The 27803-nt window shown below is 40.1% G+C and overlaps 3 protein-coding genes across 5 annotated transcripts; 1 reads left to right on the top strand and 2 right to left on the bottom strand.

Annotated features, from left to right (window-relative positions):
• The first annotated feature begins 2104 nt into the window (after positions 1–2104).
• On the top strand, positions 2105–13233 carry poc5 (POC5 centriolar protein homolog (Chlamydomonas)). Its single transcript, XM_034122458.1, has 13 exons — positions 2105–2183; positions 3162–3245; positions 3478–3631; positions 4297–4404; positions 4553–4752; positions 5897–6073; positions 6495–6599; positions 7279–7458; positions 9098–9278; positions 11642–11775; positions 12048–12149; positions 12360–12530; positions 12619–13233. Exons 2-13 carry the CDS (start codon positions 3162–3164, stop codon positions 12751–12753), a joined length of 1731 nt encoding a protein of 576 aa, XP_033978349.1. The 5' UTR covers positions 2105–2183; the 3' UTR covers positions 12754–13233.
• A 29-nt stretch (positions 13234–13262) lies between these two features.
• ankdd1b (ankyrin repeat and death domain containing 1B) lies at positions 13263–19107 on the bottom strand. 2 transcript variants are annotated; one of them, XM_034122460.1, is made up of 16 exons: positions 18917–19107; positions 18590–18786; positions 18123–18223; positions 17916–18014; positions 17714–17812; positions 17348–17452; positions 17137–17238; positions 16906–17004; positions 16341–16439; positions 15735–15833; positions 15450–15548; positions 15266–15364; positions 14945–15040; positions 14335–14536; positions 13440–13571; positions 13263–13357 (listed from the first exon to the last, which is right to left on the bottom strand). In XM_034122460.1, the coding sequence occupies exons 2-16, from the start codon at positions 18762–18764 to the stop codon at positions 13302–13304; spliced, it is 1662 nt and encodes a 553-aa protein (XP_033978351.1). In that variant the 5' UTR covers positions 18765–18786; positions 18917–19107; the 3' UTR covers positions 13263–13301. The 2 variants fall into 2 exon arrangements, with proteins under 2 accessions (XP_033978351.1, XP_033978350.1); XM_034122459.1 differs by lacking the exon at positions 18917–19107 and having other exon boundaries at positions 18590–18847.
• Positions 19108–19507: 400 nt separating this feature from the next.
• polk (polymerase (DNA directed) kappa) lies at positions 19508–27127 on the bottom strand. 2 transcript variants are annotated; one of them, XM_034122455.1, is made up of 15 exons: positions 27034–27127; positions 26735–26878; positions 25980–26099; positions 25688–25840; positions 24901–25032; positions 24613–24763; positions 24219–24434; positions 23757–23881; positions 23363–23529; positions 23250–23282; positions 23042–23138; positions 22120–22291; positions 21106–21975; positions 20177–20225; positions 19999–20077 (listed from the first exon to the last, which is right to left on the bottom strand). In XM_034122455.1, the coding sequence occupies exons 2-15, from the start codon at positions 26861–26863 to the stop codon at positions 19999–20001; spliced, it is 2493 nt and encodes an 830-aa protein (XP_033978346.1). In that variant the 5' UTR covers positions 26864–26878; positions 27034–27127. The 2 variants fall into 2 exon arrangements, with proteins under 2 accessions (XP_033978345.1, XP_033978346.1); XM_034122454.1 differs by lacking the exon at positions 27034–27127 and having other exon boundaries at positions 19508–20077; positions 26735–26863.
• Positions 27128–27803: the final 676 nt, after the last annotated feature.

Genomic DNA, 27803 nt, shown 5'->3' with positions numbered 1-27803 from the left:
TAGTCTAACGTACCTGAGCTATAATACCAGGGGGAAGAAAGTCAAATGGATTATGATTATTGTCCTGGAACAGATTGAACGGGCTACGAGAGAAGAGTGTGAGCTGAATCCCATTTCACACACAAGCCTTGTGTTTTTCTGTTGCTGAAAGGGAGGGAGGTGAAATCTACAAAAAGGGATCTAAAGAAGGGTTTCAGGCAATAATACTTGCTTTAATCCAACCAATATCAACAGCTTATTACCTTTGTCTGGATCAAAATTGTGTATTATTTCATCAATGGATGTCTAAATGTGGTTCAAAAGACCTGCTGATGAGTTCACGGACTGTATGTGATTTGTACTAATCATAACAGTGGATTTTTTACTTGATCATTTAATATTATTCATTTTAAATAAGCATATTATTTTATGGATAATTTGATAGACTGTAAATGTATTTCTTTTCACATGAGGCAAAAAAAAGATGTGATTAATGGTACAAAACATTAAAAACGAACAAACACAAAAAAAGAGGTTAAGTAAACCAGACCAACAGTTGGCTTTTATGTATTGTTCTTTTGAAGTAAGACAAAAACAAAGCCTTCCATTGCAGTTGTCTGTGTCTAACCAGATGTTGTTGTAATGACTGAATAAAGGCAGGCAAGCATAGAAAAATGTGCAGTTTAACATCAACGGCACGATGAAAAACCAGAGCACCTAAAGCCAAGTTGGTTTGGATGACAAAATAGTCACCCTAAAAGAGAAACTGTGATGAAAACATCACCAAAACCTTTCAAAAAATGTGAATCATCTGCTCGAAAATGGAAATAAGTAATCTGTGAGAGCTACAGCTTCCTGTCATTCAACAGGAAACTTCCACTCCCCACAGAGCAGCAGGATTATCCTCTGTGCCTCACGCTTCTGGTTCAAATTCACAGCCTGCGTCAACAGTCAAGACAGGTATAATGAAATGTGTGTGGGTGTCTTTGCCAGGCGGTGCTTGCAAAATATGATCATTCTGTTTATTTATAATAAATATTTGATATGGAATGTTTCTGTTTGAGTCCTTTTCACGTTGAAACTGCTGTTTCTTAAAGGGGGAATTACTGCACTGTCACCAATGTCACAACCACACGTTCCCCCTTTCCAACGTCAGCCTGCAGGTCTCATGACAATGCTAACAGGACACCTTTGGAGAGTGAAGTACTCAGAGCCAGGTGGTGAGGAGGCTCCCGCCCAACAGTACTGTTTGCAGCTCTGCCACGGCTGAGAGCGACCATATGTCTATTCTCTCCAGAGAGTCCGTCCTAGCGCAGGACTGCCAAGCCGTGAGTCCTATCCCACATATGTGCCTTAATACTGTCAAGCACTGGGTCTTCAGGGGGTTGAGACATTGCTGTTATTCAGTTTTTGAACCATTGTTTACTCTGTGTTTGTCTTTGTTAATAACAGAGAAATGGCAACTGATAGTTTCACAGGGTGGTATTCCCTCGAAAACTTAAACCCTCTTTGGAGAGGTAAGCTTGCTTCCTTGTGGTAATTTAATCAGTTAATCTTTGTTCAGCACGCCAAGCTACTGTGATGATACACAGATTGGAAACAATGCTTGCTCCCATATGTGATATATCAATGGGCACTGATTTGAAGATGCCTAACATGTGTTTCAAACACCCTTATTGGATTGTGAATAATAAAAGAATGAATGACAATCCTAGTTTTACACAACAATGTATAAAGAGGTACTATACCTTTACCATTATTTTTTTTTCATTGTTGTGAAATTCTAGATCCTAGTTGTGTGTGTGGGTGTGTGTCTGTTGGCAATAGGCTACGAATCCTCCTAATATAAGACACAACAAGTACCATATTACTCACTTAAGCTGGTGCTGGTACTGGATGTCACACTAATCGTTAACCAAATGCACTTTATTGTCAAAATCACAGAAAAAAGCTGAAGTGGACCTTTTTGTTTGTACTGTAGTGGTTACAGCTGGAGGACTCAGCGTTGTTCCGCTTACCGTTACCACGGAAACATTGTACCCAATGAGAGTCGATGTAGCAGGGTGCTGTGGGAACAGTAGCCAATCATAGAGTCTGTTGTTTAAGAGTCACTTGGTTTGAAATGGCAAAGCAAGCGTTTTCTAACTGACGGACTAACTTGGGAAACGGAGAAGTGTGGTAGACTGCAAATACATATAAAAAAGGTAACTTAAACATTTCCGAAAGTAGCGTAAATGTACACCTATTTGCTGGGTAACGTTAGGGTACTATTTAGTAAATAGTATTTACTATAGTTATACTTTGTATCAGCGATAATGCTAACTCAATTGCTCCATGAAGTGTGTATCGAAAGCACGTTTTTTAAATATGTGACGTTTGCTTTACATTTTCTTAACCAACTACGTAGCTAACAAATCATTGATGTGTCAGTAACATAGACTTTAAAGGTCAGTAAGCAAGACATATCGTAACTTGCAGTAACTGTAGAGGAAGTTGCACTAGCACATGTAAGTCCTGTTTTGTAGGCTGATTTAAGATATGGCAAAGTGTGTTTAGTTGACATTACAGGTGAGAGTTTACATGTTGCCTACCAAACAACCACGTGATCCAGCAGCGTCTTCCTCCTCAGCTTCAAACAGTCTGTAAAAGAGGGTTAGCTTGCAACCAAACCCTTCCTCCCACTTAGGGACCATCAATACATTATCGTTTGAATTACAATGTTAAACCAATGTTTCTTTCAATACCTCCGTGCAAACTCGCCAACATTAGTGTAAATAATGCTAAAATAATTATAATAAATGTGCCTTATGTGGCACCCATTTTATTAAAAACACACACAAATATAGTTGTATCATATCAGTTTCTTCCATCACATCTGATCCAGTGACTCACATATCAGTGCTTCATCATCGTATTACTACAACGGAAAAACAGGACCCACCTCTTTTTATTGGGTTGTAGTGCTTCTTCTTAATAAACATGATCATTTCCCCTATGATTTAAAAGAACAAAACCTATACAACAACATATATTTGTAAAGTATTCAGAATCAAATTAATTTAATATAATATACAGCTATTTATTGTGACTCGGTGTGCACGCCATTGATAGTTTGTGCTGTAGTTGTGTCCTTAAACTTACACATTCCATCTTTTTACATTTGTAAACATGTTTGTGTCTAGATGTCCTCAGACGAAGAGGAACCGACCAGTCCTGTTCTGCCAAAGGACTCTGATCGAGGGAGCTCTGTCTCCTCTGAGCTTCAGGTGGATAAAGAAAAACAAAAATGAATGTGCCTTTATCACATCTCTCAGATCTGGGAAATAAATCCCCAAATTGTTGATGATGACTTGAATATAATAATGTACTTATAACCAATAGGAACAATTGCTATGAAAATAAGATACAGACTGTAAATCCCTGTATTTATAGATAGATATAGTCATTTATGGACACTTGAGCTCACTTTTTCTTTATCAATTGTTTATGGATCAACAGGATGAGTATGAGGAGCTCCTCCGCTATGCTGTGGTCACCACTAGGCCTGACAGACCCACCAGTTCTCACGTGCAGCGGTTAGGCACCTCCCATCTATCTGCAGAGGGTCGGTGTTCCCAGAGAAAAGATGACACCAAATCAACGCGCCCAGCAGGTATCTTGGGTTCCCCTTGTATGTGGGGCAGACACACACACACACACATTTTACTAAGCCTCTCTGACAGAAACACAACTCAAGCTCTTCACGACACTACCCCCATCAAATGATCAGCAGTCAAAAAAGGATTTGGCATCGCAACATGGAATAGGTTGTGTTTATCAGCCTTGTATTTTCAGAATGTAACCCAAGATGCATAAGATAGCAGTCAGTCAGATTTTACCCCCTATCTGTTTCCCCTACGATACCCACATCTTAAACAGTCCATCACCCCCCCCTCCCCAGCTCCAGCTGCAGCTCTCATTGGAGGTTTAGTGCTTTAACTGTCATGGAGTAGTGCACTGGGATGTAGAGAGGAGACGGCCGATTGGTAATGATCTCCTGGCTCTCTGCCCGCACTGCTCTTTAGAGTGCAGGCTTTCTCTTCCCCCTGCAGGATTTAATTAAGATATTGACTTAAATGCATTCCTGGACGAGGAGCCATGCTCATCTTATTCAGCATTCTCACCATCACCTTTTTTGTTCTTGAACCGTCTTTCTGGCTTTCACATTTTAACTTTGAATTTCACTCACTTTTTCCAGGTTAAAAATGTAGTCAAGCAACATTCCCTCTTTAAGTATTTACCATTGGACCTTCCTCTCTCTTCCTTGTCTGTTGTCAGATACTGCGACTCAAGCTACAGATGGAAGGCATTCGAGCAGGAGTGTGAGGTCAACACAGGTCTCCCCCTTAATTGTTGAACCCTCCACACACTCAAGAGCCTCTCAGGGTAAATTTAATAAAATAACCAAAACGGTTGGGCCCGATTTTATATTCATTTATCTTGATATAACATACGTTTTTTTAAATTCAAAGGTCACACAGTTGCAATATTTCGAATAATATCCTTTTTTTTCTGCGTTTCTTTTGCCTTCCAGCTGAGGAGACGGCAGGACGGTCGTCTAGCAGGGCGTCGGTGCCCTCTAACGCTGCCTCAGAGAGGGGACCGACGGTGTCTGAGGGGTCCGGGTCAAACAGCCCAGACCCCCTCGAGTCTGCTGTGACAGAAATGTTTATCTCGGAGGAAAACATAAGCAAGATGGAGAACATTCTTGATACGTGGAGCAACAACCTGAAGGTTAGTGTGCTCTCTCATACTGTAGCACTGTCCCTACACACTCAATCAATGTAATGGCCCTCATTGGCTGACTGCTTGAGAGCGGACCATAGATAACGGCGCAGGGCTATATATAGGGCTCTCACAATGCTGAATAATAATAATTGCGACAGTGTGTTTTAGCAGTTTACAGCAGAGTCGACGCAAGCTGGCAGGTTTATTCTTGATATACTGAAATGAGAATTCAAGTTATGCATAATATAAAAATCTATGGTACAACAGAGTATTATTTAAACTTTTATCAGAGCAATCTAGAAGCAGTTTGCTTTTATGCAGTTTGTGACATAGATGTTTTAGTTTAACAGAGGTTCATTTACACAACCTAAAATATGTAATGCTGGAAATTGCTCAAACGCTTTGATTTTGTTTATTTGTCACCAACACAGTTAGTTTCAGAGTATATCTAATGATAAATAATGTACTGGTTTGAGCAACTGAAATCTGCATGCATGTATTCAGCTTATATTGATATTTCCCACACTCGTGCAATGAGACAGTTTGACTGAGATAGATTACATGTCAGTAATACTGTGGGCAATTTACGTAAGTGATGGTGAGGAGGAGGTCAGAGATTATAAAGGGAATGTAAAGTCCCAAAAAGGCTTACTGAATACGATAACAGCTCTTCTGTTCATGGGACCAGTGACCTTTTTATGGAGGAGGTGAATTCCTGGGCGTGGTGGGTGCACACATCTTGACATTTGTGGATGTTGATTATGTTTGACCCTGTAGACATTAATAGACAAGTGTTAACTGCTCATGCTACATAACTTAAACATCCCCGGTTTAATTTCAAACATGAGATCTTTGTTGCATGTCATAACAATATCTCTCCCTTACTAGACTTATGTGTGCACTAAAGGCAACATGATAAAGTGTTTAAGCATGTAGATATTTAGCTTAGGTCAAATGATTTGCTTCTAGAGCCAAATGTACATTATATTTCTGTTTTATGGTGTTTTAGCATGTAGTAGCCTGTTCTAGACCTCTGTAAGGCACACCTGTCAATCTAATTTGAAAAGGATTTAAGACATGCCATGTCCATATTGACTAAATCTGGGTAATGAACACGTTGTGACTGTCCCACCCTTTATTTCCTAATTAGTCAAATGTGCTGACGGAGCTCAGGAAGTGGAAGCTGGCCTTCATGGAGAAACACAAGCTGGAGATAAGGAAGGAGAAGGAGAGGTATGAAGCCCAGTCAGCTGGCCTGAGATCAGAGATAGACGGCCAGAAGGGACTGCTACACACCTACGAGACCTCCAACCAGAGGAAAGACGAGGTGACTTTATTTTCTTTCTCCTGTAGATAATGTGCTGGTGGGTTGAATATGGATTCAGTATCAGACTAAGATGTTACCTTCTGCTTGCAGGACTGGGTGAGCTTATTCCATGTCTAAACCATCAGCCCCATATCTCTTTGTTATTGCACATCATGTTAGGGCTGTGCAATTAATCGTATTTTAATCTCAATTACGATTTTGGTTTGCAACGATTACGAAAACAACGTAATCGAAATAAAACGATTATTAATTTTATTTAAAAAATGTAATTGTTTTATTTTTAAATTATTTTTTTAATTGTTTTTTCAGTTGAATTATACTTAAAGTTCAGGGTAATCAACTGTTAAAAACATACTGGTCACATTTTTTATTTTTTACTGAAATTATGATGACAACTTTGTCCTTGTTTTTCCTCCCTCAGGTGATTGCGAACCTGAGCCAGGTGCTGGAGAGACAAAAAGAAAAGCATGAAAAAATGAGGGCCTTCACCCACTGGAGACTGAAGCTCACTGAGGCCAAAGAGGAGGTAAACTGATGGCCTTGTGATGCTTCCTACAGGCTTTTAGTACAACATTAAAGTAACGTGTGTGTGTTCAGATGAGCATCACATGTAATATCTCAACATCTTATGATCGTCTATGAAGCCTGATTAAAATCCTCACTTTAGGATATGATCTGTGGTGTTAGTCAGGTTTAATCACAAAGTTAAAAAACTATTTCTTTCGTTGTGTCTTTTTATACATGTTTTTTTAGGGAAATACATGTAAAATGAATGTATCTTAAAATTGCTAGATTACTGTTAGTGCAGTTTAATGGTTTATGCTAATGATAACTCTCTGCTTGAGTTACCGACCCATGCATCACTATGTCACCGCACAGTTAACATGCATATGCCATATTTTTCACTAATATTCCCTCTCACAAAATGTACACATGTGATATTCTGTACATGCACTGATGAACAAGATGTTCCCTCTCACACCATAATGTTATCAAACTAACAAAGGCGTTACATTTTCTACATTTACAAAATAGCTGTTTATGCCATTTATTTAAAAAGCTAAATATACTGGAGGACATCATTTTGGTCCAAACCATTGCCCAGAAGCGCCACAAGAGAGAATGTACCACACCTGCACAAGAAGGAATTATGGGTGTAATTATTTCCGTGTGAATATTTTCATGGTGTTGTGGTTCCCTGCTAGGCTCACGCTGCTCGGGTAGCGCAGCAGCACTACAATCTGCAGCTGAAGAAGAAGGTGTGGTTCGGCTGGCAGACCCTGATCCAGAAACACTGGAAGGTCAAGGTGGAGCGGGCCTGTCGCGCGCGGGCAGAAGAGGTGTGCACCCGCCTGTCTGCAGAGTACGAGGCCAAGCTGGCAGAGGTAACTAAGCGAGTTTCAAGGTTTTATCGTCATTTGCACATTAGCTACATTGTAGATATGGCAATGAGGAACTTAGGTCACAGGCTCCTTCAACAGTGCAACATTATATATAGAACAGATAAAATAGTGCAAGAGAATGTTTTGAGATGTGAATACAAATTAAAAAAAATAGTGCAAGAAGAGTCTATATACAAGTCAGGGCCCGGAAGCACTATTTAGCCCCCCCGGGCCAGCATAACGTACTTTCCACTTGCCCCCTCCGGCCACTAAAAATATTGCTTTAAAAAAAAAAAGAATTGTCCTGTGGTATTGGTATTTTGACAAGCAATTTTTTTAATTGTTTAGTTTATTAACGCTACAACATAGCGTTTCGTGAGGCGGTTGTCCCGTGTGGGAGCGTGCTCGTTCACGACAGACTTTCTCGCCACCTAACCATTCGCCAAAATGTTTTTAATACCAGCGGTAACCGGCCAAGCGCCGGGCATAAAACAATCTTCAAATAAAAGAATGTCACCGGAAGAGTTAAAGGAGAGTGACGGGGAGTATGAGAAGAAGAGGGAGAGGAAGTTTCAGCCACACTGGCTTGATCGATGGAGTTGGCTTCTATATGATGATATAAACAATGTCGGCTCTGTACATCGATGCCGACCTATGCTGACAAGTGAGTGAAGAGTAGAAAATATAAAGGTATATTGGCTATAGGGAGTTAGAAGTTTAGGATAATGAAGGTTCTAATCTATTACATAGCCATTACATCTAACTCCTAATGACAGGAAGGCAGAAAGCGCATTATACAAATAATAATATACTCATAATAATGATAATAGCAGACATTTTTTAACAATGACCACAATATAATTATTTTGATAAACCAAATATGAACAATTGAGGGAAATGAGGAAGAACTGATGATTGTGTACAAGTAGTAATGTAGTTTGTGCATAAATTACTATTGCAACAAATGTGTTAATTTTCTTCATTATTAGTTGATTTTTTTTGGACGAATGCTCTTGGGCCAGTGGTTACAATGGTGGGGCCAGTGGTTACAATGGTGGGGCCAGTGGTTACAATGGTGGGGCCAGTGGTTACAATGGTGGGGCCAGTGGTTACAATGGTGGGGCCAGTGGTTACAATGGTGGGGCCAGTGGTTACAATGGTGGGGCCAGTGGTTACAATGGTGGGGCCAGTGGTTACAATGGTGGGGCCAGTGGTTACGGGCCAGTAGAATTTTACCCTTAATGTCTACCCCTGCAAGTTAATGGAATGATGTACTGTATTAGATAAATAATGAGCAAAATGCAAACGGATGAATGTTTATGGATGTTCTTTAAAAAGTTCAGGTGTTTTAATAGTCTTATGGCCTGAAACAGTAGTGCCCGATACAAAACAGTATAGTGTCGCTGCATTGCTGAAATGATATGTGACTTAATTGTAAGAATCCCAGCCACACGTATCTTGATTTATAGATTGCGGTTAATTAGGGGAAATGTTGTTATTAGTGTTGTAGCATATGGGTGCAAAACAAAAGCATAATAATGAAAGCAATGAAATGAACAGGTGTTTTAGGCAGTGATATATTCTGTGATGAATGATCTGATGAATGATTGATTGTTTCCCTCCTCTGCCACCTGTCTCGCAGCACTGCGAGGCTGTAGAGAGGGCTCAGGCTGAGATTCAGAGACTGCGACTGGAGCGAGAGCGCTATGAAGAGTCTATGAAGAAAGCCTTCATGAGGGGCGTGTGTGCTCTCAACATGGAGGCTCTCGGCATGTTTCAAACTACAGAGGGACGACTGGAGCAACCGGCTCATGATCAGCACGGTCGGTAATTGAATGACATCACAAGCCCAGTAACTACATAAATAGACCCCAGCTCTATTCAACAAAGCATAAAGGCATTGCGTCTGTGCTGCATTGATTCAGCTCAGCTATCAAGACAGAAAGAAACGACATTTCTCCAATAGAGTGCTGCCGCGTGCTATTGGCAATTGTGTAGATTTATGAATGAATGAGTGGAGGGTGGTCTTTCTTCTTTTCTTAAAAGTCATTCACTGACTCATGTAATGGAAGAGTGAGTCAATGGATGTGCTGAGTGCTAACTAAGGCGTACTTTGAACAGGTTACAACCTTGATGTGACACTGAAAGATTGGCTGGAAAAGTGAAATAGCATTTTGCAACATTTATTGAATCATGTAATCGCTGCTCTTTAGGGGTATGTTAGTGTTGTGGATATAGGGTTAAGGGCTTGGGACAATACAGGACATTGGAATTCAATTTATTTTAGACTCACATGAAGGTCCAAAGCAATTATTAATAGAAAGGAAATATAAGATATATGGATATCTCTGTCAACATTCAAAAATGAGAAAATGTGTTTTTCTCCAATGTCCTGACAGGATTATTTCAAAAGTGGATCACAGGAAAATCGTTTCTTCTCCTCTTGACTTTTGACTATCCTGTTTCTCTTTTTGGCGTTTTGACACAATCATAAACCTTGGAGCGGACAATGGCACTTTCATCTGTAGCCAAATTGAAATGCAACAGGTCAAAACTGCTAATGTTCACAAGGCATTTAAACAACAAAGTACTAATAAGCTCAGTACTTGCACTGAAAGCTCACTCAGTGTGACACCATCACCTGCACACAGTCCCATTAACACCAGTAAGGACAGATCTAAGGTTTCATGCCTTCAGCACTAGATTTAAACCCTGCGATCAGCGTGCAACAAAAGTCAGGATCAGGCCACGGTTCTGTTCTGCTGTTCTGGAGCTATTTCTGGTTAGCACATGGCTGCGGAAGATGGATCTCACTGTTTTTAGCTTGTGCAAATGAACTCTAGCATGGTCTTCTGTTCATCCATCTGCTTTCAGGTTTAATGAGTCTTGCAACCTAAAACGCATTTCATTATGTGATGTGTCAAACTGCGACGTTAATTTAATTCTCTTTTTCTTTCTCTTACTCATCCTCTTCTTTGCCAACCAGACCTCTACAAAACACGTTGATATAGAGCAGATATATTATAAGAGTTATGCATAATCAACCCTTGTGTTGTGTTAAAAAGCTGTTACCGTTCATGGTGTTCGCGGGTCAATTTTGACCCATGATTTATCTCAGTCCAAAACACACAAATAAAATGACTATCATCCAATATTGTTTTAACTACATCATAACTAACTTATTATGCATTCATAACCGTACAATCCTGTTGTAATTTAATGTTATGGCCCAAAACACATTATACAACATATGGCACACGTGCATATGTGTGTTCAGGTTCAAGTGTTAGTGTACATATTCTTTGAGAAAGGTCGAGTTCCCGTGGGGGGAGGGGGGCAGAGGGAGGGGAGACCAGGTGCATGTTGCGAACAATTATTGTTACAGTGGATGAAGGGGGTGAGGGTGGGGTGTCTAAAGTCAAAGATGAATCTTGATTCGGCCAAATTTGACCTCGACCTTGTCACCCACAACAATTCTGCTGGGTCTCCCCAAACACCAACACCAAATTATACACTTTTTCTTTTAGAGACCTTCAGACTTGGCAAAATGTGTCAAAATCTGTTTTGTAGTGTTAATATAGCTGTTGTGGAGGATATCATGATGCCTTGTTCCGATATAAAAAAACTAGAGCGTAGTTATTATATAATTTTAACTTGAAACGGGTCACGGGAGACCCGAACACAACATAAGGGTTAATGATCAGCCACCTGCTAAATCTGCCAAAGCATGAGAGTGTTGGTTGGCACTGACTTCTCTGCTACATTTTTTGTTTGAATTCAAGTTCAAATCAAGTTTTATTTATATAGCATATTTTTAAAACGATTTTTGGTCGAGCCAAAGTGCTGTACATATAATAATTACCTTACAGTAAGGACACTTTACAGAAAATACAACAGCACAGTTTGTGCAGAATATCAGTATGAGAAAAACCACACTCTCTGTCCTTTAGACCCTCACATCGTACAAGGAAAAACTTCCGGAGAAAAAACCCACAGAATTGTTAATGTTAACACTTGTTCAAACAGAGATGAGAGCTAGACAGGGAAATTGCTCCACCAAATGTAAAAATAATAATATATGGGGAGGTTTTTAATTCTCAGGTTAACCAAACCAGTTGAATTGGAATATTTTCTTGTAACAAACTTGTGCCAATATCTTAACGCAATTATTTGTTTGTTTCTGTAGATTTTCCGCCTCCCCAGGATGAGCCTGGCTCTGCTCCATTGGCTCATCTGCCAACATTTCCCATCCCTACCTCCCGGTTCAGCCCAGTCCACTTTGACCGCCCGGACCCTTCCCACAGTGAAGCAGAGGATATGGTGAGACAGTTTCCAATGAAAACTCTTTGACAAACCGTAGTTCCCCTATAACGCTTTTCAATTTCTTATCAAATATTTAATTTGATCAGGGAATCCACTTGTATAAAATGTAAAAACTCTTTGAGTTGGGATAACTTATCGTTTTTGTTTGTTGCTACAAATTCTGGCATCGCACTGAACTGTACTCATGAAGATGCCACTAAAACAGAAATGTTCTTACAGTATTGTTTAAATAAATAGTGTTCCTGTTTTCCCTTATTAATGTTTCTCAGATGGGTTCTGGTGCCCCCACGTCCCGGGCAGAAATGATCCCTCCCACTACAGTAGTGCACAGCTCCCTGCCACTAGGGGGCGCTCCCAGTCCCCACAAACAGGTTAGCATTACACAAACTGATCTATTGACTCTGGTACAACTTGTTTCAGGTAATGACAGTGTCAAACCTTTCACAACAGCTATGTGAAACTATGACGCTTCAAATAAATGGTTATCAAAATGGTGAACAATGACACAGAATTAAGTTTAGAGCAAGTCTAACTACAGTAATCACATTTATACATGACGCTATAATGTTTATTTTTTTCAGGGGGGTGGTCGTGTCATCACAGCCAGTCAACAGAAACCTTTAAAGACGGTAACGGCTCGCATCACTGCGCGCTCTGACGTCTTGAAGGCCGCACGCAGCAACCTCCAGGTGATGGGTGTGGCTCCGCCCATGAGCTCTGTGATCGTTGAACGCCATCATCCTGTCACTCAGGTACGGGACAGTGTGCATCACTGCTGTAATCCTGTGTTATGTTGTGTGTTCACCCAATGATGATCATTTCCTGTTGCTTCTCTTCCAGCTCACCATTGGTCAGGCCACAGCTGCTAAGTTCCCCCGTCCCTCCAAACAGGTCCAGAGCTCCTCCGCAGGCAGGAGCTCCTCCAGAACACACAACAACACGTGCCAAGTACACTCCATCAAAGTGGTTGACTAACCACACACATATCGCACGGACAGTGTTCTTCACCTAGTGACATTTTAAATGGTTACACATCCTATGCAACAAACCTAGAAATAGTTGCCATGGCATACATTCGGTCCATTTTATTTTGGGGTGAATTTGCCCTTGTTGCTTTTTGAAGTAGTGTTTTTAGCTTCCTCTCATGAATGTGTTTCTTTAGCAATAGAATCTTCTCTCAGGAAAGAGCCACACAGATACAGGTGTTTAGAAATGCACATGGACATGTTTTACAAATACCAGCTTGACGGAGTGTAGAATGGAAAAATGGACATGTATTTTTATGAACACTTTTAAATTATGCACAGGTGAGACTGTACTGTAATGTTTAAAATGCATGTTTTAAGTATTTATTTTATTGACGTTTTCTATTAAGACCGTCCAACACCACAGGTTGTTTTCTTTACTAAACCAAAGCCATATTTTGATGATCTAAATAAATTATTTTACTGCTAACTTCTTGTATCATTGAACACTTTATTAAGACGACGTTGATGTCAGTCCATATGTTGCATAGCTCATTCTTATGAAATGCTGCAGTTCTTACTGCTGGAACTCTCTGCCTCCATCCGAATCCTATCTGTAAGACAAATGAACATTTTCTTAATACAATTTTTAGCACAAATCCCCAGGCCTGAGATTTTGCAGTAAACTGAATGTACCTGCAGCTTTCCTGTTCCCAGTGAGGATTAGGCCCTGGTAGAGCTCTTTCGCAGGGCTCCTCTCAGCCAACTCCTCCCCGTGGAGCCAGATCAGCAGCATCCTGTTCCCATGCTCTTTATAGCTGTGCTGACCTGTGGACAAACACACAACACTGTAGAACCAGGAAAACAACTTTGAATTTAAAGGTTTATCAATATATTATAGGTCTCAGATATATACAAAACATGTCTCTGAAGTGTTTTGCTCCAAACACCAAACAGATCATTGTAGCATCCCATAATCCCCTCTGTTTCAGCCCTGTTTCAAACATGCTGATTCTCTGTCTGTTACTTTAGATGAAAATAAGGAGCCCCTCCCCACGCCCCTCTGAGAAATATTTGGTTAAAAAGAACACAATGGTGCTCTAGGAGGAGATTCAGGTGATAAGGTGGAGGGGGGGGGGGGGGGGGTACCTTGATGGTTAGTGGCTAATGGTTACACAAGCCAAAAAATCGTTATGACATCATAAAGTGGCCAAAATCTGATCAGCTCATTTTCAGACAGGTTTTTATATAAATGGATCAGGATAAAAAGAGAGCGAATCTTTTTTCCTGAAACTTTCAGAATCTCTTTACACAGAGGGGACACATGTTTATGTATAAAAGACATGAAAAAGTGCATTTTGCATAATAGGTGACCTTTAAACTAAGTTAGGGAATGTGTCTATGCATCGGAAAATAAAAGAGCAACATAATGAACTAGTATGTTGATGATGATAATGATATTCTTTACATTGCCAAAAATTCAGGATTTTAAACTAGATTTTTTAGTTTTTGACACAAACTATATGTTATACTAGTTCAGAGAATGCACAGTCGACAGCAAAGTGTGTCCAGTCGGTGTGAGTTATGGCACCTGTCCACTGCTCCTCGATGGCCGAGACTTGCTCTTTAGTGAAGCCCCAGTTTTCAGCGAGTCTTTTCCAGTCTCCAGGTTTCAGGAGCTCGTACGCCAGGCGCCAGGCCATGGAGCGGAGCTGCTTGGTCTCAAAGCGGTGGTCGAGTTTAAACCTTAGCGGATACTCGCTGTGAATGCTCTCATTAAGTTCTGGGTTGGCCTGAAAGAGAAATTAAATGATGACAGCAGATTGATAAAGGCCAGAGAGCGCATAGGTCATGGAAAGAGATTATTGGAAAGACACACACACACACACACACGCACACACACACACACACAATTAGCAATATGAATACCAGAGTCAAACACTTTTTAAATCAAGAAGGGGAAGGAATCAGGCGTGACCTTAATTCAATTGATGGTACATTTGCTGTCAAATGCTTCTGGATTGCGAGTCATTTGTCACTGTGGATGCTTTAATAGTATTAGAGGGGATTCAACCAATCTAGAATTTGACGTTAGGAAATCAATCATTTGTGATGAATGTAGTCATTGATTTCAAGGCCTCGCGAATGGATAATGGCACACATGAAAACCATAAAAAGTATGCATTTTTGTATGATTTCACCTTCCTCCAGGCGTAGTATCTTTCTGCTTTGATGATCATGTCAACGATTATCACCTCGTCTGCTCTGGCTGCCACACCCAGGGCCGTCTTGTTCTGCTACTCCCAATCCAACATGTACAACAAGATGAATACACTTTCAGTTTCAATGAAGCATGCATGCTGTTTTGCTTTGAATTATATATTTGTGTGCCTTTTGGATGGCTCAACCATACGATTTTGGCCAAGATTAAGACCTGATAAAAGTGTGCACATATACAAGAGTAACATAAATGGTAACTTAACTATGTTAGCTTTAGAAAGTCTGTTTGTGAGAAGTCTTACCCTGTCCCTGAGTGTCGGATCCAGCCCTGATTTAAGAAGCATTTCCACCACTTCTGTTCTGGCCAGCTCTGCAGCGAGATGCATGGCAGTCTGGGACCTCTGATAGGACGGGACAATGCAGCACATATTTGTTTATTTTCAGATACGACTGACATCTTATTTACTGTTACCAAAAAGATCATACCTTATCAGTAACATTGACGTTGCAACCAGCCTTTAGTAGACAATGGATGACAGGGATGTGACTGTTCTTCACTGCCAGGTGGAGAGGAGCCTCTAGGTTCTGAGAACAAAAATATCCTATTATACAACATGAGCCCAAAAAATGAAATGTTAGCGTAGGAGAAAAATATGTAAAACTATAATGGTGCATCCAGGCAGAATGTCAGCTGCACAGCGTGTGTGTGATCTGTGTTACCAAAAACTCAAGAGAGAGTGTACTGCTGCCACCTAGCTTGTGTTAGCTCACCTGATTCTGGAAGTCTGTATGGGTTTTGTAATCTAAGAGGAGCTGGACAACAGATGTGTCTCCTTTTTCTGAAACTGGATGGAGAGCACTGCAATTGGCCTGAAAGAGAGAGAAGTTTAGCTGTATGCCTACCTACAAAATATAATCATTCGAGAGCAATCCATTATTGACCGCAAGGCACCAGGTCAGTGATTTGGTGAATGGACTGTACCTATATAGCGCTGTATCCAGTCTTTACGACCCCTCAGTCGCGCATTTTAAATGTTGAGTTAATATTTGAGTTAGACTTAAACCTAATATTTAAGTTAGTATTTTTGCCAAGTGAAATTGCTTAGCAGCATTAGCAATGCAAAGTAAGAAAAGCGTAAATATTACATTACATTACATTGCATTGCAAATATAAAATATCTAAGCTAAAAATAAGGTGCAAATCCAAAATATATATACAATGCCAAATGTAGGTTAATTTAGTATGGATCATAAACACAGGATAAACATAAATTGACGGTAGGGACCATAGGTTGGGTTGCATATAGATATGTACGTACATTACCAAATATGAAGGGTAAGTGTAACATTTATTGTCAGTATAGTGGCCCTTTGTACCTTTGTGAGGATGTTGGGGTCGCAGCCAGCCTCCAATAGGAGCAGAGCACACTCTTCCTCACCGTGTTCTGCAGCCTGGTACAGAGCTGTCTCACCTTCCTGCCACATGCAAACCATGAATACATTTCTTTATAGGAGTGGTGCAATAACCATAACAGAATCAGAAAATTATTCTCAGGTGGAAAACAATTTTAAAATGATTATTATCACAACACTTAAACGTTTCAGACCAACTAGAAATCAGAATTCCAATGGCATTCGTACACTGAACAGGTATTACCATTCATATTCCAAAAATATTGAATATTGCTTTCTGCTAGTCTGCTATTTAAAAATTATTCGTTAACAGGTAACGACTGTCATTTCAATTCAGTAAGTTTACCAAACAGAGCTGGAGTTAAAGCCCTAACACAGTTTGCCTTTCTTATATTATAGTAGCCTGTACATGTTTGATACATCTTAATTAATCCTAAATGGAGCCACTGTCCAGCAGTGGATAAGCCAGTGAGCACACACTGTCACAAACCAAACTGTGATAGAGAGGATGTTTACACTGATTGTCTACCATATTGACTTCATCCCGAGTATCAAAGCTCTGCAGCAGCGATTGGACGGTGGCCAGGTGGCCGTTCCTGGCAGCTAAGTGCAGGGGCGTGTCCCCACGCTGCAGAAGGGAGGGAGGGAAACACCTGGCATCAAAGAGGGCTGAGCTTCATCGCAGGGGTGACACACAAATGTGCACTCAGACACGTGTTGGCATAAATAACCAACAACAGATAAACAAGTCAACACACACCTTGTTGGGCTTCATGGTTCCCATGTCATATGGCACCATCAGCATTTCCAACATTTCAACACACCCATGCTCTGCTGCCAATGCAAATGCCCGGTGACCTGACTGAAATACAATAATTGAGGTACAAACAACCACATGTACTGCAATACCTTTGATATCGCTCAGACAGTGAATTATGAAGTTGATATATGAAAATGAGTGATGTAGATACCTGGTCTTCTTTGTCCAGTTCTTTCATCTGCAGGTCATTCATTATATACTCTATGATTTCAGTTTGGTTATTGATAGCAGCACAGTGCATGATGTTCAGTCCTTCCTGAGGTGGAACAAAAAGTCAGTGTTTTTATGAAGCAGTGTTGCAACTGGAACACAATGATATAACAGAAGTAACAGGAGCCTCTGGGTTCATGATAATAATGAAACAGGCACACAAATGTTAGGTTCAAAATCAAGCATAATACAATTGAATTGACTCTTTATTTCGTTTTTTAAATGTTTCAAAAAATGCCACAAATGTATCATATGATTTTCCGTTGGTAACTGATAAACCATAAAACAAAAGTCTGGATTTTGTTACCTCGTTCTCAACTTTCTGCTCGGCCCCAGCCTGCACTAATAACTTCAAGATCTCCAAACTGCCAAACCAGGCAGCCAGATGAATGGGTGCCACTCCGTACTATAAGATGCAGAATATGAAATGGTAAGTTGTGATATCTTCAAAATACTACATAAGCTATTGTTAGCAACCTAAGTTTTCAGATGCAGGTATTTCCTCCCACCTTGTCCTTTTGGTCCACCTTGACCCTCCGTTGCAGAAGAAGCTGCACAGCCTCCTTGTTTTTGCCAGCTACTGCATAGTGAAGTGCCGTCCTATTATCCTGCAAACAACTTCATCAGTGTTTTACAAAAGCTTTTACAAAAGACCAGCCTTTCAGTCTGTTTGTGTGATACTGAGATGCAGATAGACTGTTTGTCTCATTACCCACCACATTCCTCGCATTGGCGTTCAGCCCTCTTGCTAGAGTCTTCATGGTCGCCACGTCATTTCTCTTGGCAGCTTCCATAAACTGCTTCTCTGCATCAAGCACTGCACAACACATATGGCGTTTTACATATATTATTTTATACAGAACTGCATGTACCGGGCCAAATGATGTGTGAGGAGCTTACAATAACAGCAAGGAACAAACAGTAAGGTCAACTGAGACGAGCGAGTATCTGTTTCATGTGTTGTGGTAGAGAATGCCATAGCTTCAGCCTTGTGTAAATATTCGTTTTCTTGTAAAGAAATGGGGCATACAGTCCTTCCACCACAATGATTACCTAAGGCTTAACTCCAGCTCAAACAATATGAACTTGAGGGCTCAGTCCTGAACAAGAGTGAATTATTCTGTAAGACCACATTACATTTATTTATTTTCCACCTTGTTCTAGTTGTGTTGCACATACTCACACATCTCCTGGTTGTCAAAGCTGTTGTCTGTCTCTCTGTCAGAGTGCTTGTTCAGTATGAAGTCAGCAAACGCGTCTACTGTCTCCTGTCTCATCCACTTACGAGGGTCCAAATTCTCCGTCTTAAGGCGATGCTTCTGGATCATCGCCTTCAAAGTCAAAGCTCTTCTATCCATTGTGAAGCTTTTTAAAATACCTCTATGTGGGACCAAGGTGGGCTTGGTGTAATGTAATAATGTGGGACCAAGTGTGTAATGTAATAAACAGTCCAATATTTGAACTGAAGGCAAAAAAAGAGCCTACAGAAGATGAGAAAATCCTATTTTACCCAGTTTCGTGCCGTTCCCGTCTTGAAATAGTCCACAGCGAGTCTTGAAGTGGAAGCGTACTCCTTAATGTTGGAGGGCTGGTCCCTGTTTACTTTACTCACACCCTTAAGTGAATGCGAATAGTAACATAACATGGTTAACAGTCACACTCCACCTGTCTTACATGACTAGAATATGGCATGACTACGGCTTCTTACCTTGAGTTATATATGTTATACAAAGTGTTTTTAACTTTAATTTCTGAGAACACAGTGCACTGTTTACAAAAGATTAACATAAGGCTCTAATAGCAGTTTAACTTGTTTGTCAAGGGAAGTTTGACTAGCTTCACATGCACTGCAGAACGATGTGTCATATTCACACAACCTGAGGCAACACATTCTGCTGCTGCTGCCGGCCTCTGAGGACCCGGAGCGTGAGTTTCTCTTATTCGATTCAGGACTTAAATAACACTTAAGTCATACACTTTGATACAACTTAAAACAGCCTCATTTGGGGCCTTTCTTCAGAAGGCCAACCCTTATTTGGTTAGTCATATTAATGTTGAGTGTGTGGTAATTAAATGTACAAAAATGCCATCAGCCAAAGTGACATTTCATCAGAAGAGTAGTTTATTTCAATAAACATGATAGAAGGATTCTCTTATCTTCATTTTTAAACATGTATGATCATTGGAAAATGAAATAAATACAATTGGAAATGAAAATATATGAATAAGATAAGTTTCTGAATATAAAATAAAAACTAACTGTCCCCTCAGCATGTAATAAATAACTTCATGATCCACTTTGCAAAAACATTACACTTATCTTCAGTGGTAACAAGAATAGACAATGAATTGTGCATATATATTTATATTAATGTTCAAGACTTAAAACATTTGTCTCTTGTCATCTTTACATTCTTGTCTAGTTATGGCTTATAAAAAGCAAATAAGGCATATCAGTGCAAATGCTTAGCTTCATTCATCCCATAGATTTACAGTTCTCTTTTTAAACATTGAATATGGCTTTGTGTTCAATGGAAACCTTCCCTGTGGAACAGGCTTTTCATTTCCTGAAGAAAACTTGGACACCATGCATCACCTGAAGAACTTGTCGATGGTGTGAGGGCCGAGTCTTTTAGCCTTTTTAGAAGGAGGGGAAGACGGCGAGTCCCGTCTAAATGTAATTTAGAAAACATCCATGGTTACCACTTTATCTCAAGTACATGGAATATGAAGAGAGTCAATATTTTGTACAGCAACAATGTAGTCTCACCTTTTGGTTTTGCCTTTACTTGCTTGTGTTGACAGGAGACGGGCTCGGTCTGCGAAGAGAAACACATTAAAAAAAAAAAGTCTTCTCTATCAAAAAGATGACACCCAGTGGAGACCCACTAAGGCACCTCTTCAGAGATATAAAGAGAGCAATTTCTGAGGCAGGCCTGTTTAAGAGGAAGCCGCGGTGCAGTTCATTGTAGGGAATGAACAGGGGAGAAAGTGATTTAGCCATTTCCAAGACCAGAGCAAAGGAAGCCCCATGGGCTGAAATGAGATGTCTTTTCTCTGTAGGAATCGATACAATCGTGTCACACCGTGTCACTGTCAGTAAATAACAAGGTCACAGGCCAATGACACCCTGCCAAACAGACATTCCTTTTGTTAGCTCCAAAGATGCATCACAGCCACATTTTATAGGCGTTGCTAACAGGATCTATCTGTCATCAAAAGAAATAGATACACTCCATGCAGGATACACTGAAATAATAAAATGGCTTTAATTAATCATTTTCATGGAGACAATTTCAGAAATAAAAATGAGAAAACTATTTGAAAATATTCTCTCTCTCTCTCTATAGAAAATGATCACCAGAATGTGCAGCTCCCTTTGACTTAACGGAGCTTAAAAGAAAATGTCAGATATTTGGTTCACCATCGACACTCATGATGTGTTCAAGGCTGCAGCCTGCAGCTGTTTTCAGAAAATCTCTAAAATCCCACTGTGCACGACCTAAAACCGAGTGGAGCTAAAAGACAGTGAGTCATCATACTCCAAACTAAAATACATGCTGTTATGCTGGATGTTAGCTGCTGGATGTTAGCTGCCATATCAACTTAAAAATGGTTAATGATGACAGATTATTTGCACAGTATGTGGTTCCTCTTTAGTGTGGTAGTGTGGAACAACCTCATTTAATACACACTCACCTATGGCCTTGCTATTTATAGCTGAGGGTGGATTTATGGGAGATGATGTGTGCCCCCGAAGCTCGTGTAGGACCTCCTGGTTCAGGCAAAGGTCAACGTGGCGGTTAAAGACAGTGAGGTCATCACTATCCTGAGTCAGCTGACACACTGGGCAGATGAGGACGGGGCCGTTATCGTCACATGACTGAGGCTGTCCTGAGGTCAGCGTTTCGTTGTCATCACTGATCAACAAAACCGTTTGAAGAGAATCCAAGCTGTGTTCCTGAAGATCATCTCTGTTCGACTGCATCACTTCACATTCCTTGTGGTCACTCTCTAGGTCCAACTCTGACTCTGTGTCAGAGATTGTATAGTGGTTTGGCTTTCTAGAGGCACCGCTGAGACACTGGTCTATATGTTTGTTGAAAACATTCAAATCCGTGGTCTCCACTTGCCCGAAACACACGGGACAGGTGAGGCTCTCGGACACTGTAAGGCCACAGCCTGATGTGGAAGCCTCTACGAGAGGGACCAGGTCTTTCTCCTGGAGATCTGAGGCTGTACAGGGACTGTTGTGTGCTTTTGTTGATGATCCTACACCCTCTTCAGCATCAGTGCCTATGGAAGTAATCACAGAAGCATTTTCCCCATGTCCTTCCTCTTGAGTACTTGCATTTTCTTCCTGGAGTCGCAGTCTCTTGGCCTGAGCCCTTTGGAAGAAAGACTGTTTGGGTTCCTCACCGGTCTCTAAGCCCCTCCCCCAGGTAACTCCCTCTTGTCTCTGATGCATTCCTTGGGAAGAGTCTGTCTTGCCTTGCTGAAGAAAGCCAATGATGCTTCTCTGCAGCGGATTTTTATCATCCGAACTGACAAAGGCGGAGATTCTCACACCTACGAGCACAAAAACAAATGTTCGTGAGAAAACATCAAAATAACAGCTAACTGTGTTATTATTTCCACATGCAGTGTGTCATGGATCATTTAAATCTATTACAAGATGGTATTAATTGACATTCAAGTAATACATCTAATTACCCATGAGCCTCAAGCGGAGCGGCTGGGGTCCCTCATTGTCGATTTCTGTTTTCAGGAGGTCCTTAGCAGCAGCAAAGATCTCATCCACTGTAGACACACCGTACGACAGAGTGAGGGCCCGGGATTTCACCTCAAAGTTGACATTCTTCAGCTTCAGTGTGACTGTTTTACCCTTCAGGGAAATATAAAATGAAAGTTAATTTAGGGGAAACAGTAAAGGTTGTTTCTGTGTGCCGTCTAGCAACCTCTTAATTAAAAGCATAATCGATGATACTGTGTGTAAGTGTTATAAAAAGACAAGAGATGGAAATCCGTATGATCTGTCATAGCAGAGATTGATTTGTCAGAATGCACTTTGTGAGTAACGCAGCAAAAAGCGCTTTCATAGTAATGTGATCATCTCCCAGGGAGACATTTCCACGGCTGATAGTAGCCCCCGCTGTCTCCTTAATGGCCCTCCATTTCCTGCAGCTATCAAGGCCACATCGGGGCCCCGGCAGGGGGGTGATGGTCGTGCCAAGCCATGCAGTCCTTTCTCTATCGATTTGAACAGGAGTGAACAGGTTGAGGTAATTGTATGAGATTCTGTTGGGGTTGATTCCAGGGAGGACAAATATAACACGCTGTTTTACTTATTTTTTTACCAAAAACAACCCTTTTATCTCAATCCATTTTTGTGATGTCCATTTCTGTTCAAATATGCTTGCTTTGTTCTACTTCTCTTTGCTCAGTCTGAAAACAGGTGATAAGCAACATGTCAGCAGTTTTAAAATGAAAGCTATGATCATGCAGTATAGCTCTGTGTGTGGTTAATATAACCTAAGAGAAGTAGACACATGTGTGTTCAACACAGCTTACTAATTCATAAGATAAATACAGAGGTTTGTTCATGTTCCAAAATAAAGAAAGCAACCTCCACCACCTTTAGACCTTCTTTCTTCATGTCTCCTGCTAAGTCTTCACAGAGCTCTTTGCATAAAGAAAACTGCTCCTCGGCTTTACTAAGTTCCTTAAATGTCCTGTAAATAAGACGTGTGTGAAAAGAATGAAACAGAGAGGAAATGAGGAAGAGTTTAGAGAATGGACACTTTAAAATGTCTGTTTTTATGTATGCTTCAATAAAACCCTACCTTTCTGTGCTCATGCTTTTTCTTTCTTCTTGCCTGTATAAAAGCAAAGACAGGTATTATCTTCTCTGAACTGGACCCCCCTTTTGTGTTTTGCTTCACAGACAGTAAAGTACCTCTGTATATGTGTAGAGCCCAGACCCAGGGAAACCTCCAATAGATGATGCCAGGCCGTCTCCGAGAACAACATCGACAGCAACGCCATCTGCTGGCCCAGATGAGAACAGCTGCTGACGCCCAGAGCGTTCAGCATCTTCTCACTCACCTTTCCTATGCCAGAAACCTGAAAAGGATGCACAAACAAATGTTTTACCATCATTAAATTACATTTTCTTTACACCAGTGTTTCCCTACTTGCAGCACATCATTTATCACTTTACTCGTCATCTGTCTGCCTTTTCTAAAACAGAAACACATGATTACTTACTGACGTGTTTTTCCAAAATGATTAACAAACTACTACCACAAAGCTCTGTGTTTATGTTTTAGTTTGAGCAATGTGTACCGTACTTTGCGAACTGGGAGACGCTGGATGAAGTCCATGACTGCCTCTCTGGTGGAGGGGAGTCTGTATTGGCCGTTTGGCTTGTTCTTGTCACTGCACACCTTGGCAATCATCGTGTTTGGAGCAATTCCTAGAAGAGTGAATATCATAATTGACTATTGAATTTGTAAATGAACAGCTGGTAAAACATGCACATCATTTTGATAATAATTCTGAAGAAAATGTGCAGGATAGACAGTTATTATTGTTGTGGAGCAGTTTGTTATTGCAAAAAATGAATTGTACTTATTATAAGTAGAGTTTCTTAAAATCATACTGTTTTTTTTTATTTCGTTTTTAAGTTGACAGAAGTTGTAAACAGCTAACTTGCATTTAGTATGTGCGATAAATCAAAAGTGGTAGCAACAGAAAGACACTCTGCAGACACAGAAGTGTTTTCTTAATCAGGTCAGTGGTTTTAAACTCACCTGCACTGGCGGTCAGCGTGGTCTTCTGCTCAATTCTGAAGCGCATCTCTCTCACAGCTTCCTCAATAGATGTCCCAAACACCTCAAACGCACCACCAGAAGCACCGTCAGCTTCAGAGCCCGGGGAGCAGGGCGAGGAGCTCGGGCTGTCCTCAAACAGGACCGGAGAGAGGTCCCTCTGCTCTGGCTCCAGGGAAACATCCATCTGATCTTCACCTATAGGGAAAATAAAATACTTCATACAATAAGCAGATGAATGAAACTTGATCATGTAACAGACTTATTTTCTGCTATATTCTCAGGTCTAGAGTCAATTTGAATAATGTTGTAGATGCATAAAAACAACACACCACACCATCTAATCATTCTACATTGCTGCATAATTAAGTCCTGCCTTTAGTGATGCTGCTGGTGCGGAAGCGATGTGTTCGTGAGGATTCAGGCCAGCTCTGCCTCTGTTCCAGGTGCTCTGCGAAATCCAGATAGGCTTCATCCAGGCTCATCGGCTGGAACTGAGGGTCATAGTCTGCAAAAATCTCACGGATCTAACAGAGAGACACAAATTCATGAGCACCTGTTTGTTTAAGCAGGAAGCCACAAAATGACTGCACAAAATGTGTTATCATGCAACTTCTAGATGCAGTTATCTCTTTGTGTGTGTATGATTAATCATCACTCTCACCTCTTCACTCACAGCTCTGTATTTGTCAAAGTTGGTTGGAACAATAATTAAGTTGGGGCAGAGTTTCTTTGCAATGAAGCCAGGCATGGCGGCTCGGACCCCGAACTTCCTGGCATGGTAGTTCGATGTTGACTGAAAGAGAGAAGATGGGATCTGAATATAAAACTTTACATTTGTCTTGGAGTCATTCATAAAACATTAGCCTTGGTTTAAAATCACTATTCATAGTATAACAGTATACAGAGTGCAGTGATGTTATAGTAATATATAAAATAGGACTTTGAAGACTTATTCCTGTTGTTTGTGAAAAAGGGCTATCACTGCATAATATTATACCGTGAGAAATATGACCACTTAGCTATTTAAATTCTGCAACACATTTTTTAAGCCATTTATTTTTACTTTGGTTATTACTAATGTGTGTTTTTTTTCTCTGTATTGAACATGTTAGCTACTTTTTTATTGCTTTCCTTTTATCTGCTATGTCACTTTTTCTGTAACGCTGTCAATTTCCCCGCTACTGAACTAATAAAGGGATTCTGATTAATATGTGATTTATATTTAAAACTTTCTGTAAATTTTTTGATAGCTTGCAAATCCCTTGTGATAAATAGTATAACAGAAAGTTGTACTTTGACCAGTGATGTAACACATATAGTTTTTTTCTTTTACTTGTCTTGTATTTCTACCCTGTGTTATCAGGGCATAGCATCCACTTTTTAATTCAATCATCTTATGAATAACCATTATAATCGTATACATTTTCCGAGAACATATTCTAACCCACCAGCATGCTCATGGACCCTACAGCCATGGGCTTGTCCTTCAGCTCAGGACAGTCCCTCATCTCCACAGCAGCGTAGAAAGCATCCATATCCACATGTACAATCAGATGGCTGAGATCACGACTTCTCTCTAGCTCTGCAACCATCTGTTCAACCTATAAAGATAGCTTTGATGTAAAACACTTAAGTGGTGTGATATTTATTATGTAGCTTTGTCATTAATAGTTCTTTAAGTTTGTCTGGTTATTCGTATTTGAGTGACCAAATGCCAGATACATCCATAACATTGCTTACCTGAGCCTGTGCTTTATTTAACTGTTGTTCTGTGATCTGTGCTTTTTGTAGCATCATTTTCTCAATGCGCTGGTTCACCTGCTGCTCTCTCTTCAACTCGTTCTCATAAAACCTAGACCCCTGCAGAGAAACGACAGATTCTGTAACACAGCTATAATGAAAAAACGATAATAGCACATTTATTTTTAGGACTGTGTGTCACTAAACTAGAGATATGGAGCTTTCATACACGGCTGGACACAGGCATTACAACTGTACCCATATTTAATATGATTCACAGCTCACTAAAGAGCTTTGTCCTTTCTAACAAATTATTTATCTTTGTTTTAAATGTATAGAACATTATATGCAGGTTTAGGGAGTAACAGATTACATGTAACAGGATTACGTTATCAGGATACCAAAAAAAGGTACATGTATTCCCTTAAAGATACATATAAAAAGAGGTCATCAAATTACTGTTACATTTCTAATAACTTGGGACTACAAGCAGGTAATCAATGTTAGTCAAACACTAACAAATAGCATATTATGTTGTAATATTTGATATTAAGGTAATCCAAAAGTAAGGGAAAGTAATCAGATTACATTACTTTTATATTTTGATACTAAGATTAGGTTACTGATTACATTTGTTTACAGGTAACTAGTAATTGTAACTGATTACATTTTTAAAGTAACCCTCCCAACCCTGATGATATGTATTTGTATAGGGCCTACAGCAGAACCAGTGTAACTGAGTTGTTAGTGTTTACCTTTGACGACGTCATTATGATCTTGTTGATCCTGTCCCTGTCAAGACCCTCCATACCAGCCTTGTTGTCATTGAGGGCCATCCTGGAGAGGAAGCCCTCTCCTTTAGAGGATGCAACCCCCTTCTCCATCCTGAAGAATGGATCCTTTGTAAGGAAACAAGTGTTTATTTTCAGCAGTGTAATCCCTAACAACTCTGTTCCAAAGTGAGTTGATAACCCTGAAGGATGTCGAATGTATCTCATTACATGTATGCCTTATAAAGCATTAACAGATAACAAACACATATTCATAAACGTACCTTTCACCTGTGAAGAGTATCAGTCAGTCACACTGAATTATATTTAATCAGCTGTTAAACTTTCATCCCTGTATGTTTTGAAAACTGGTTTGACGGTTTTGGCGGCACTTCCGCGTACATGCGTCATCGCCGGATAGGGCGGGGCTTGTCCTGTTTACCTTTTAAAAAATAAAAGAGATCCTCACTAGAGCACATTGAGCTTTACGAGATCACCTTTTACCCCTTTCAAAGACTATGGTGTAACATTGTCTATAGATAATTTTTGAAAGATTAATCCCAGAAACCCACAATTTGAAACATACATGAAACAAAAGCTATAAAATACACTTAAATAAACAATAGATAGACAACATAACATTTTTATTAGAACATTACATTTATTTGATAATGGTCTTTTTAAAACAAAACATGCCACTTACATCAGAAGTTTCTTGAAAGCTGCAGGTAATGACATTTATAATTATCTTAGGATATACATCAGAACGTTTCCTTTTTGAGTTTATGGCATGACATAATTTTACCACATGAACCTTAGACTGGGCGTTTTCATTGTGTCCAAAGTACACGGAATACTATAAAGTTGTCCTCAGAAGATAAAACACTACACCAATAACAATAATGTATAGTTTAAGGATTGTCAACATAAAAATCTATAACTTGCATCACAGAAAAGAGATCAGTGTGGCTAAATGTGTCATAATGCACTGATCATAAAGTATTGTTTTGCTTGACTAAATTCCTTGATGTTTTACTTTTATAGGGCTTTCTTT

The sequence above is a fragment of the Trematomus bernacchii genome, unplaced genomic scaffold (genome assembly GCF_902827165.1).
Source record: "Trematomus bernacchii unplaced genomic scaffold, fTreBer1.1, whole genome shotgun sequence".
Lineage (NCBI taxonomy): Eukaryota > Metazoa > Chordata > Actinopteri > Perciformes > Nototheniidae > Trematomus > Trematomus bernacchii.
This window is presented reverse-complemented; position numbering and strand designations above follow the sequence as displayed.